At 39.4% G+C, this 13,553-nt stretch overlaps 1 protein-coding gene and 1 long non-coding RNA gene across 6 annotated transcripts in view; one reads left to right on the forward strand and one right to left on the reverse strand.

The window, feature by feature from the left end:
- The window catches only part of AOPEP (aminopeptidase O (putative)), a 427,259-nt gene that overhangs the window by 273,232 nt on the left and 140,474 nt on the right, over window positions 1-13,553 (forward strand). For 4 of the 5 annotated variants that reach the window (XM_060200473.1, XM_060200471.1, XM_007539869.3 and 1 more), the window contains 2 exons: window positions 3,907-4,009; window positions 6,608-6,715. In XM_060200473.1, coding sequence (XP_060056456.1) covers window positions 3,907-4,009; window positions 6,608-6,715 — 211 coding nt within the window. The remainder of the gene's footprint in view (window positions 1-3,906; window positions 4,010-6,607; window positions 6,716-13,553) is intronic. The other variant, XM_060200472.1, reaches the window with a different exon arrangement.
- LOC132540932 (uncharacterized) overlaps window positions 1-13,553 on the reverse strand; it is a 146,427-nt gene that overhangs the window by 16,213 nt on the left and 116,661 nt on the right. The window lies entirely within an intron of this gene.

Raw genomic sequence — 13,553 nt, forward strand, 5'->3', positions numbered from 1 at the left:
TAAAAACTTCCCTTTCTGTCAATACCTCCTCCCAAAGATAGTTGTTATTAAGATCACTGTTTCTGTTATTGTTCTGTTGAGTTAATCTAAATGAAATCATACATTTGTATATAACCTTTTGGGGTGACTTCTTTCACCCACCTGCAAGAATCATCTGCTATTGCCTATAGCACTAGTTAATTTGTTTCCTGGCTCAGATCTGCACAGCTGCTATAATGAGGACTAGAGTAGTACAGCAATGGAAGGCACCCCTCTCCCACTGATGGAATGTCTTCTCCTTATATAAGCCATCCCATCGGATTGTTTGCAAACCTTGCTGTGTACTGTTCTCTCCAGCACCACATCTACTTTAAAAGGAATCTCTTGGAGACTTGTGTGTTTGCCTTGGATGCTGTCAGCATAAAAGAATGTTCTTGAGTACTTCTTCATTTGGAGAAGATGGGAGCAGAGGATAAAAAAGTATGATTTCTGAAAGGACATTTTTAATCAAAGGGGGGAAAAACCAAAACAACTGAAGACATTGTTAGGAAGTTGAGACTGGAAGCAAGACTTCAGAGCACAGATTGTTGGGCTTCTGGGCTCCTCCTCCCTGCTAGCAGTCTCAATTTAGACCTAAAGGCATAAATATCTCACAGCAGCTCTGACTTTCTTAGGGAAAGGAAAACGGGTTTAAATTCAGGCTGATTCAGAAGTAATCCCTCAAGGCTATGAAGAGTGGACTTTCCTTACCAAAGCCAGTGTTATTTTTATTATAGAAATGCTCAACCCCAGGCCAAACTTGAGAGTATGAATAAAGCTGAAATGTTTCAATGGAGTCTTCAATGAAGATGAAAGGAACTAATTATTCTTACAAGTATAGTCATGTGGGTAAGTCAGGGATCAAGCTGAAAAATGGAAACTATGCAGTTAGTTCTCATGACTGGGCATCGTCTTTCCTGTAGGTATCTGCTGGTTCTGTGCCCGTGTCTTCTGGGATAATATACTGGGGATGTTTGGCAGAATTTAGTCAGTAATTCTGTGCTTTTGTCGAGAGCGTACTGCTCAAGGACTGAGTCATCCTCAGACACTTCCCTTCAAGTCCAAGATTCTTACATCCTTCACAGTGTCTGCGGAGATGTGGAAGTAAGCAGAGGAAACACGTAAATCCATTGTTCTAAAGCATGATGATCAACCTTAAATTTAGCAGTATTTGTTAACAACCTTAGACTGTTTTATTGATTGGTTTTTATATCCCTAGCCTTCATGCTAGGGTTTTTGCACATATTATTTCAATTATTCCTCATACAACCTGGACAGACAGCTAGTAATGCTCCTATGTTGCAAGTGAGTAAATTGAGAATTAGAGAACGTAACTAACCTGCTAGCAAGAAGTGGGAAACTTCAACACTAGGTCTCTTGAATTGGAAAAGCCATGCTTTGTACTACACCATACAACTTTTAAAAAATAAATTGTCTACAGCTAATAGCCATACACCCAGTACCTAGTTGGTATGATTTATTATTTATTGTATTTTTATTATGTATTTATCATCTATTTTTTATTTATTATATCAGTTCATCTTGCTTTTATTAAAAGTAACTTGAAGACATCAGTACACTTTTCTGTCAAAAGTTCTAGGGTGCATATCATTAACTAGAGTTCAATTTACTTATGGTTCTTTTTTTATTATTATTAAGGTACAAAGTCTATACAATCCAATGTACAAATCTGAAGTACACCTATCTGTGGGTTTTGACAAATTCATACACTTGTGTAATGCAAACTTCTGTCAGGATACAGAATGATACTCTCATTCCAGACATGTCTACTGTACTCTTTCCCACTTCAGTTCCCATCTCCTCACCCCAGGCAACCACAGTTCTGGTTTACTTCTACCATCGATCAGTTTGACCTGGTTTTGAACTCCATATAAAATGAATCATATTCTTTCATGATTCCTAAGCTCCTTCACAAAGCATATTTCTGGCTTCTATCTATCTTGCCAAAGGTATCAGCAGTTGGCTTTTATTGTTTAGTATTTCATTGCTAGGGACTAAATATTTGTTAGCAGGGGTGGGGTGAGGGGGGCTCATCCCTCTTCATACGTCAACATCCTAACCCTCAGTTTGGAGATAGGACCTTTTGGAAGCAATTAAAGTTGATTAGCCAGTTAGGGTGGAGCCTTGATTTGAAGAAATTAATGCTCTTATAAGAAGAAATGCCAGAAACCAAACTGCTTCTTGGACTCTGTGAGAACTGTGGCGGTTATGGGAGTGGGAGGTGGGGCCAGCTCAGAACTATGGTGGAAGCGAAGATACGGTGACTCACACACACCCTGTGTGGGTGTGAAATTATACCCTTGAAATCTTATACATTTGTAAAACACTATTAAATCGCTAATAAAAAAAACTGAAGGAAAAAAAAAAACAACCAAGAGACACCAGAGAGCTTGTCTTCTCTCTCCTCCCTGTGAAGACACAGCAAATATACTACCATCTGCAACCTAATCAGAGCTTTCTCACCAGGACCTGACCATGCTAGCCTCTTCACGACAGACTAAGCAGCTTCTGTACAACTTTTTTGTTTTTTTCCTCCAGGATTATTGCTGGGCTCAGTGCCTGCAACATGAATCCACCTCTCCTGGAGGCCATTTATTTCCCCTTTTGTTGCCCTTGTTGCCCTAACCTCGTTGTGGTTATTATTATTACCATTGTTGATGTTGTTCGTTGTTGGATAGGACAGAGAGAAATGGAGAGAGGAGGGGAAGACAGAGAGGGGGAGAGAAAGACAGACACCTGCAGACCTGCTTCACCTGAAGCGACTCCCCTGCAGGTGGGGAGCCTGGGGCTTGAACCAGGATCCTTACACCGGGTCCTTGCACTTTGGGCCACGTGCGCTTAACCCACTGCGTCACCGCCGGACCCCCTGTACAACTTTCTTATGTGTCCACCATCTAGCTGTTAGCCTTTGCTTTTTCCTTAACACCAATACATGCTCTTGAATGTTTTCCCAAATAAATGACTAGCTAAAATGTACAGATACCTTGGTGTACATTTTTACTTTAGCTAGTCATTGAAGCTTTACTGTAACACAATATTAAAAACCATAAAGCATAGTAGAAAACACCCTAAAAAATAATTGAGACTTTGGATATAATAATTATAGTAATGATAATTGTTCAGTTTCCCTTATCTGTCAAACTAAGAGATTGAAGTATGTGATTACTAATGTCCTTACCTGTCCTAACATCTTGGATTTCAGTCTTGTATGTGATCCTAAAATGGCTTCAGAGTTCATATATTTCTTTTGTAATAAATAAATAAATAAATAAATAAATAAATAAATAACAAGTTCATTTGATTAGTGAGAGAGAACCAGAGCATCACTCTGGCCCGTGAGATGCTGGTAATCAAATTTGGTGATCACATGCCTGAGAGTCCCACCTTTTATCCACTGTCCTACCTCTTGGGCCACCAGATAGTTCTTAAAAGAATATTAATCACTAAATGCAAATCAAGAAAGGTGGATATACTGGGGCTTTGAGAATTTTTTTAAAAAGATATAAATACTTTACTCTTTCAACTTAAGCTATATTTTCCATTGCCTTGCCCAGTCTACCATTTCTAAAAGAAAAGTGTCTAGGTTTTGTAAGTAATTTGTGTTGGAACTTAGATTCCTTGAGGGTCTGGCAAGCTTTAATCTTGGAAAAGATTATATAAAATATTGCCAATAGCCAACTTCAGTTAGCCAACCCAAATATAAATCCCTCCTTGTTCAGTATATATATAATGTAAACTGTACCTGGTACTATTGAATAGAATTAAGATTCTGTTGAGAAACTATAAAAATAAGGAATATGGCAGTATTGTGATCTAATTAGTTCAGGACGTGCTGTGCTTAAATAAAAATTCTCTGCATAATTTTAGACCCAATAAAGAGAAAACAGGCCACGTGAGTGATTCAGGATCATCTGTCATCAAGCATGGGCTCAACCCTGAGAAGGTCTTCATGCAAGTGCATTACTTAAAGGTAAGCATATCTTGGGGACAGGGTAGTGGTGCACCTGGTTGAGCACACACATTCCAATGCTCAAGGACAGTCCAAGCCCCCTCAGTTTCAACCTGCAGCAGGAAAGTTTCATAAGTGGTGAAACAGTGCTGCAGGTGTCTCTCTGTCTCTTTCCTTCTCTATAATTCTCCTTCCCTTTCAATTTCTGTCTGCCTCTATCATATATACATGTATATATATATATATATTTTTTAAATTTATATTCCCTTTTTTGTTGCCCTTGTTTTATTGTTGTAGTTATTGTTATTGATGTCGTCGTTGTTGGATAGGACAGAGAGAAATGGAGACAGGAGGGGAAGACAGAGGGGGAGATAAAGTTAGACAGCTGCAGACCTGCTTCACCACCTGTGAAGCGACTCCCCTGCAGGTGGGGAGCCAGGGGCTCAAATGGGGATCCTTATGCTGGTCCTTGCTCTTGGCGCCACATGCACTTAACCTGCTGCGCTACTGCTGGGCTCCCTCTCTCTCTCTCTCTCTCTCTCTCTCTCTCTCTCTCTATATATATATATATATATATATATATATATATATTTATATACATATATATATATATTTTTTTACGGTAAACACATCTTGGGCCTAAGAGCTAGCTCAATGGTAGGATGTATGCCTTGCGATGCTTACACTCAGACACATGTCCTGATACCACATGGGAGTGCCACAGCACAGGAACTGGCTCTGGTGCTACGGTGCCTCTCCCTTTCTCTGTCTTTCTCTTTCTTGGTCTCTTCATCTGAATGACAGAAGTGCCCAGGAGCAGTGAAATCATGCAAGTAGTCAACCTGAACTCTACAAAAACCAAAATGAAACTAAATACACTGACATGGCAGAAGCCTGCTGTTAAGATACAGCAATTACCCAGCTCCCCACCTGCAGGGGAGTCACTTCACAAGCGGTGAAGCAGGTCTGCAGGTGTCTATCTTTCTCTCCCCCTTCTCTGTCTTCCCCTCCTCTCTCCATTTTTCTCTGTCCTATCCAACTACAATGACATCAATAACAACAACAATAACTACAACAATAAAACAACAAGGGCAGCAAAAGGGAAAATAAATATTTTTAAAAAATTTTTAAAAGATACAGCAATTTTTAAATTATACATGTCAGCAATGAAAATTAGTGACAAGACTGAAGGGAAACTTAAAAAAAAAAAAGTCAACATTATAACAACTGACTGAGCAGATATCTGATTATCTAATAAAGTACTTCATACCTTCAACATGAGGCCACATTTGGAAGATAGGTATCAAAGGAAGCAGAACTCTCCCCTGCCCTGCACTTGCTTTCTTCCTACTGTGTTCATGTCCGTTTTAAAGAGCATAGTCTTAAAATTAGTATCAGATGTCAACTAGAAGACAAGAGGAATAAGGATCTTTGATTGTGGGTGCAGTGCTGAGGAATGAACTCAGGCCTTCATTTATGTAAGATTTTGCTGCCGTATCTTCCAGTCCATTTTTTTTTTACATCTTTATTCACTTGTAGAGCCAAGGCCTTGTGCATGTACAATTTCACTGACACAAGACTTTCTTCATTCAGAGACAGAGACAGAGACAGAGAGAGAGAGAGAGAGAGACCATAGCACCAGAGCTTCCCCAAGTTCTGTGACATGTCCATGTAGTGCTGTGGCTCAAATTATATTATACACATAGCAAGGTAAGCACTCTGATAAGTGAAGTGTCTCTTGACTCTCCAGCACAATTTTTCTCCTCTTCCTCCTCCTCCTCCTCCTCCTCCTTCTTGTCCTTCTTCTTTTTAAGAGAAATAAAGAGAGAGAAACATGAAAGAGATGGAAAACACCAAAGTGTGGGGGCTGGGTAGTGGCACACTAGGTTAAGCACATATAGTACTAAGCTCAAGGACCAGCACAAGGATCTGGGTTCAAGCTTCCACACCCCACTTGCAGGGGGGACACTTTACAAGCCACAAAGCAGGTCTGCAGGTGTCTATCTTTCTTGCTCTCTGTCTCTCCTTCCCCTCTCAGTTTCTCTGTGTCCTATCTAGTAAAATGGGGAGGGTATGGCCACCAGGAACAGTGGGTTCATGGTACTGCCACCAAGCCCCAGCAATAATACTAGGGAGGGGGGGACGGACAACAACAAGTACCACTCCGCCATCCATAGAGTTCCATTGATGGAATCCTTGGTGTCACCATGTGGTGCAGGAGGTGAGCCCTGGGCCTCATGCATGGTAAGGCATATCCTCTACCAATTGAGCTACTTCTTGGGCTCCATAAGGAGGTATTTTAAGTAAAGGCCTTTCTGACTGCTAAGGGAAGAGAGAAAGAACTCCACTCCTATTCCCTTTTGTTCCATGCTGGGATATCCAGGCTTCATGGAAACCGAGGGACAACAAGACGGTGATGACATTAACAGATGAGTTGAAAGCAAAAGAGCTAACCCTTAATTCCTAGGTTCACCCTACCATTGAGATATGAAGGACAGCCTGGGACAACTCAGATAAAACATCCTATGCACTGCTGGGAAAGTTAGAATTGATTAAGCGTTTTGTTGACACTACCATGATAGGCAACTTTTTTTTTCTCCCTGTTATTTCTCTTTTTAGGGTTATTTCCTTCTCCGCTTCCTTGCCAAAAGACTTGGAGATGACATCTACTTTTCATTCTTAAAGAAATTTGTGCACACATTTCATGGGCAGTTGATTCTCTCTCAGGTAATTTATGGGCATTCATGTGTCATCAGTATATAATTGGAAAGGGCTGTGGCATGTGGGGCCTGGATTAGGTTAGTATTAAAAACTTGGGGCAAGATCTATGATTTAATGTAATAGGAACAATAGGAAGTTAATGAAGTAGACACAGGAGAGTGCTGTTTCAGGGGGGTCATATTGCTGTAGTTAAGGGACAAACTGTAACCCAAAACTGTTCCGTGCCCAGTGATATGGGCAGTTGCACCTTAATTAACCTTAAAAACAAACAAACAAAAAAAAGCGAGTCCTGCTATTTCCTCTCTCTAGAGTGATCTCTATCGGTTGATTTCTTTCTATCCTTTATTTATTTTTTTAAATATTTTTATTTATTTATTAATGAGAATGATAGGAGGAGAGAGAGAAAGAACCAGATATCACACTGGTACATGTGCTGCAGGGGGTTGAACTCGGGACCTCATGCTTGAGAGTTCAGTGCTTTATCTATTGCACCACCTCCCAGATCACTCTTTCTACCATTTATTGCCTTGAATGACACAATCTCAGACTCACCCCAGTTAAACAGATAAACATCCACCCTGTTATTCTTCACCCTTTCTCTTTTCATTATCTTGTCATTACCACTGTTTATAATTCTTTTAATATTTATTTATTCCCTTTTGTTGCCCTTGTTGTTTTATTGTTATTGTAGTTATTGTTGTTGTTATTGATATCATCATTGTTGGATAGGACAGAGAGAAATGGAGAGAGGAGGGGAAGACAGGAGCGGGGGGGGGGGGTAGAGAGAAAGATAGACACCTGCTTCACCACTTGGGAAGTGACTCCCCTGCAGATGGGGAGCCAGGAGCTCGAGCTGGGATTTTTAACGCCAGTCCTTGTGCTTTGCGCCACGTGCACTTAACCCGCTGCACTACCGCCTGACTCCCCATTGTTTATAATTTTATTGAATATTTCCATTTATTGGTTCATTTGAGGGTGTTTATTTTTTCTTGTAGTTTCTCCATTCTTTAAATCTGTTCGCCAAGACTAGATAATGCTCTTTATTTCAGCTGTACTTAATGTACTTGATACATGACTAGCACATAGCAGACAGACCACAGATACTTGCGAAAAAAGTCGATTAACAAGGAAGTACTAAACTATTCAGTCAATCATATCCTAAAACTACTAGAGGAAGACCTCTCTTTGCTTACATAGGCAAGCAAAGTGAAAGAGAGGGTAGTCTTGAAACTTGCCTGCTTGCGTGCCCAAGCAGCACACATCGAGTGAGTCAGCTAGCACAGGAATTACTGCTTTTTCAATTGATACACACTCAGGATTTAGAAAAAAAAAAATTTCAAGCAGCACAGAAATATATAAAAAATAATATTAAATATATTTAATACCCCATCATTCATAAATATCTATAATCAATATTAAGTGAATAGTCTAGAACTCATACCTCTGTCTGTCCCTCTTTCTCTCTGTAGCGTATGATGTGTGCACAAATAGTATATAGTTTATTTACATATATATACATATACATATATATATACACACACACGCAGAGATGAAAAGATATAGTCAGAAATCACTTCCTAAGAATAGGATCGATAGCATTATATGTACCTTTTAATTAAATCTTTAAATTTTATTTTGTTTGTATTTTAACAAATGAAAAAGAAACTACATGGTTTTTTTTTAAATTGCCACCAGGATTATCACTGGGGCTTGGTGCTAGCACTATGAATCCATGGTCCTTTCTTTCTTTCTTTCTTCCTCTCTCTCTCTCTCCCTTCCTTCCTTCCTCCCTCCTTTCTTCCTCTCCTTCCTTCCTTCCTTCCTTCCTTCCTTCCTTCCTTCCTTCCTTCCTTCCTTCCTTTCTTTCTTTTTTCCTTACTATTTTATTGGATAGGACCAAGAGAATTGGGAGACACAAAGAGGGAGAGAGAAAGACTTATACCTGCAGACTTGCTTCACCATTTGTGAAGCATCCCCCCCTGTAGGTGGGTGGCAGGGGCTAGAACCTGAGTCTTTGCACATGATAACATGTGCACTTAATTAGCTGCACCACCACCAGGCCCCTGCTAAAGTGAATTTAAAGGACTTCTCTGAACTTAACATAAATTTAAGGGAGATATTTCCTAAGTTAAGAAACATGACTGCAAAGAGGCTGGAATTATAACAACTTTCTCTCTAGCTGTGTATTTTATTCTTAGACAGCATCAGTTTGGACTGTATAAGAGATAGCTAATCAGGTAAGGTTCATGCATTACTATTCATTCGAACCCGATATGAACCCCAGTACCATAGCACTGCTCAAAGTTCTGGTGCTAAGGTATCTGTTCCTCTCTCGCTTTCTCTCTCTCTCTCTCTTTTTCTCTGTCTATCTGAGTGAAAAAGAAAAGTGCATATGTGCAAGACCCCAGCTACGCAAAAGATAGAGAATGCATCAGTTTATTCAGTACTATAAAAATTGAGGAAATCAGGGCCAGGAGGTGGTGCACCTGGTTAAGTGCACACATTACAGTGCACAAGAATCCAGGTTCAAGCCCCTGGCCCCACCTGCAGGGGGAAAGCTTCACAAGTGGTGAAGAGGACTGCAGGTGCCTCTCTGTCTCTCCCTCTCTATTTCCTCCTCCCCTCTCAATTTCTACCTGTCTTTATCTAATAAACAAATAAAATAGTAATAATAATAAAAAGAATAAGGACATCCAACATGGGCAGAGGAGGACCTAGTGGGGGTTGAATTGTTATGTAAAAAAAAAAAAGTAATGCGGTAGCACAGCGGTTTAAGTGCATGTGGCGCAAAGCAAGGACCGGCATAGGATCCCGGTTGAGCCCCTGGCTCCCCACCTGCAGGGGAGTCGCTTCACAAGCGGTGAAGCAGGTCTGCAGGTGTCTGTCTTTCTCTCTCCCTCTCTGTCTTCCCCTCCTCTCTCCATTTCTCTGTCCTATCTAACAATGACGACATCAATAACAACAACAATAACTACAACAATAAAATAACAAGGACAACAAAAGGGAATAAATTTTTTTAAAGTTGAGGAAATCAAGTAATGTAAACCATTACTCCTCCTCCACTCTAAATACTTTTTTTTACATGGTTAAGGTTAATATTATTTATAATGCGTGCTATAACCATAAGTTTTACAGTTGTCTTCGGTCTGTAGTTGAAGGATTTCAATATTCAGTGCTAGTCATTTTGTCTTTCTTCTATATTCATGAGCGCTTTGTTTTGATTTAAATCTTTGTTGACTGAATTTCACTGTCAAATTGATGTGCAAGTTGTAGACTTGCTGACTGTGTGATTTCTTAGGTCTCATGTGTCTTTATATTTGAATTACAAGCTAACCAGGTCTAATATTCTTAAATCACATTTTGGTTTCCTCAGAACTTTGCAGACAGTACCTAACTTCAATCTGACATTAAATATAGTTGCTGAAGCTTTTGAAGTCAACCTGACTTTTTCTCCTTTAGACAGTAGAATTCTCTATCTTTGAGTACAATGTTAATCTTAACTTTAATTCTTCCTTCTTTGAGTGTAATTGTCTTAATTTTTATTTTTTAAATATTATTCATTTATTTATCAGATAGAGACAGAAAGTGAGAGGGAAGGGGAAGTTAGAGAGGGAGAAAGACAGATACTTGTAACAGTGATTCACTGCTCATGATTCCTCCCCCCAACCCCTCCCCCTGTAGGTGGGGACTGGGACTTGAACCCAGCTTCTTGCCCATTGTAATGTCCTCTCAAATGGATGTGCCACCTCCCAGCCTCATCTTAATTGTATTTTTAATACATTATTTTCGATGTTGACAGTTTCTAAATGTCAGAGTTTTCAATTATCCTTATGTCTATATCATCTTTGTCCTCCAATTTTTTTTTTCTTTAATATGGGAGACTCAGCAAAAGGGGATTTACTGTTCGTGGGACTTTTTTCAGATACATATGGACAGACAGAGACAGAAACAGCACAGCAGCAAGCTTACCCCAGTTCCATAACACTGCCATGCAGTGTGCTGGGGGCTCGAACCTAGGCAGTACATGTACATGGCAGGGGAGGCACCTTACCAGGTAAATTCTCTCTCCATCCCCTCAGACTTGAGGGAGTTATTTCCTAATCACTTAAGTCTTTATGTCATATGTTTACCTCAAGCATTATTTTTATTGTTGTTAATATTGTTAATATTTATTGTTACTATTATATTTTACAGTGTAATGGCATACTCGTTGCGTGTTTATTTTCTTTAACATCTATTCTTTTTCCTTACTGCTTCTTTGTCCTTAAGGCTTTCTTTTGATAACTGTTTGGTCCCTAATTGATGTCCTTTGCTCTGAAATCTCTCTTTTCATCTCATTTGGTTGTTTTGGCTTCTCGTCTTTGAGCTTTCTTCTGCTTGATTTATGTTTGCTCTTATATTCTTTTTGCAATTTATTTTGTAGTGTGAAGTATTTTTGAAGAATTCTCTTCTGCTCCTCAAACCATGTACTCTTCAGAATTGGATCCTTTATCTTTTTTTTTCTTTTTATTGTGTTGGGGTGTGTGTGGCATTAATGGTTTAACTGGGTGAAGTTTCCCAGCTCTGCATGATAGGCATCTGAAAAACATTCTCACCTTCAACTAAGACCCCACCCTACCCACACTCTGCCCAGAACCCTCTTTCACTCATTCCCCAGAGGCCTTTGCTTTGGTGCAGTACACTACCCTCAGTCCAGGGTTGATGTTTCCCTTCCTACTCTTGTCTCCCAAAGTCCCCCTACGAGGAAGGTCGTCTGTGTGATTCTTCTTTCTATCCTTTCTTGATGTGGGTTTTCTTCTGTTATTTAGCATAGTTGCCATACTTTTCTCTTTGCTCTTTATGGGCATTGGTAGCACTGCCCTGTCATTTTATTTCTTTTAAATTTATTTTCTTTCCAAATTGTGGTAAAATTTTCCTTTATTCCATTTCCAACTCTTTTTTTTTTTTTTTTTTGCAAATATTGTCTTATTTATTTACTAACACAAGATAGAGAAGGAGAGAGAAGACCAGAACATAACACTGGCCCTTGGGATGTCAGGGATCAAACTTGGGACATCATACTTCCAAGTTCATTGCCATACTTACAATCCCAGCTCCTGGGTCCTCAACTTGTCTTTTTTTTTTTTTTTTTCTGGTCATCTGAGGGCTTCCTCACTCCCAGCTGAGTTTTTCAGATGTATCTGATATATTAAGGTCTATGAGACCACAGCACCAATGTTTCTTTCAATTCTGTGGGGGTTAGGCTCAAATCTGGCTTGTGCACAGGACAAAACAGCACACTATTCAAGTGAACTATTTTACTGCTCCGTTTCTCAACTTCTTTTTGTTTTTGTTTTGCCAGAGCACTTCTCAGCTTTGGTTTATGGTGGTGTGGGGGATTGAACTGGGGATTCTGAAGCCTCAGGCATGAGAGTCTCTTTGCATAACCACTATGCTATCTGCCTCTACTCATCCTTTCTTAGGCATGTTTTTTTCTTCCTCTCTTGAGCTACAGTTTGAAACTTGGATGTTGTATGTGAGGGACATAAGGGGAAGAATTCCACTGAGGCTGTGCATAGTCTTTGTTGCAAGAATTTGGTTCTGCTAGTGTTGGAAATTTTGTTAAATGTCTCCAGTCAGATTCATTCCATTTAATTTGGGAGTAGCTTCGTCCCATTGCAAGAATTCAACATCATTCTTCCATTTAAGCTGAAGAATTCTAAAAGCAATACTGTTCATCAGAGTTTCACCCTCACTTTTTTTATTTCCCAAATGAAACTTGCTCAACTCTCTTCATCATACAGTTTTCAGTCTCTGCACATCAAACAGCTATTTTATTTTATTATTTTTTTTACCAGAGCAGTGTTCAGCTCTGGTTTTGGTGGTCCTAGGGATTAAACCAACATGCATCCCACAGTCAAAATGGATAAGGACAGTGCTAAATAAAATGTCTCTGGTGGGTGGGGCTGTCAACAGAACTTTGGTGGGGGATGTGGCGGGTAATCTTATAAACCATTATTAAATCAGAAATAATAAAAAAGAGTAATGCCTCACACCTGAAGTCTTTTCTAATGCCTACAGTGGATATATGTAATAGAAATATGGAGAGAGAAAAAGCAAAGCTTTAAAAATTGTATTAATCGTTATTTCGTTTAAAATTAGATATTCACTTTGTCATGATTTTATATATTAACTGACAACTTTGCCAGTGTTTTACTGGCTCAATGAGAGTGTTCTTGCTTCTTTAAAATCCAAGGACCATAATTACAATTTCTTACTAATTTTGTTTCATTATCTCCTTAGAGCCTATATCAACTTATCCCTTATTTTGTCAAGTAATTTATGCTCAATTATATGGGGGAAAATTACATTAACTCAATGGCAAGGGAGAGACTTTAACTGGATGAGAAACAGGAAATTCAGAGTTAACCTTAATTCTGCCCTTTTGCATGTTCCAATTACAATTGGATCTTTATTTACGGAACTGCAGAATACAACATTAGAGAATTTTGTGAGAAGACAAGAAAAGGATAGGAGGTCTCCAAGAAATCCTATTTTGTGTTTTAGAGGGGGACAAGGGGAAAGATGCCTCATCTCTTAGCAGATAGTCATCTGCCTCTTCCTACCTCACAGCTGAGACTTGCAGACTGAACAGTAAGTAGTTAGCTGAAAGCTGTCAGCCAAGTTGGGAACAAGACATATCGGGACCACAGTGGATCACTAGATTCAATACTTTCAACGTCTCTAATATGTTGACATAGTGCCTGAATTCCCACACACTATGTGAATGTTTGTCTACAGCAATAGTGGGGTACTTTCAGCATGAAACCATTTGGTAGAACTATAAATGTAATAACTCTAGGAG

Source organism: Erinaceus europaeus, chromosome 10 (assembly GCF_950295315.1).
Source record: "Erinaceus europaeus chromosome 10, mEriEur2.1, whole genome shotgun sequence".
Classification (NCBI taxonomy): domain Eukaryota; kingdom Metazoa; phylum Chordata; class Mammalia; order Eulipotyphla; family Erinaceidae; genus Erinaceus; species Erinaceus europaeus.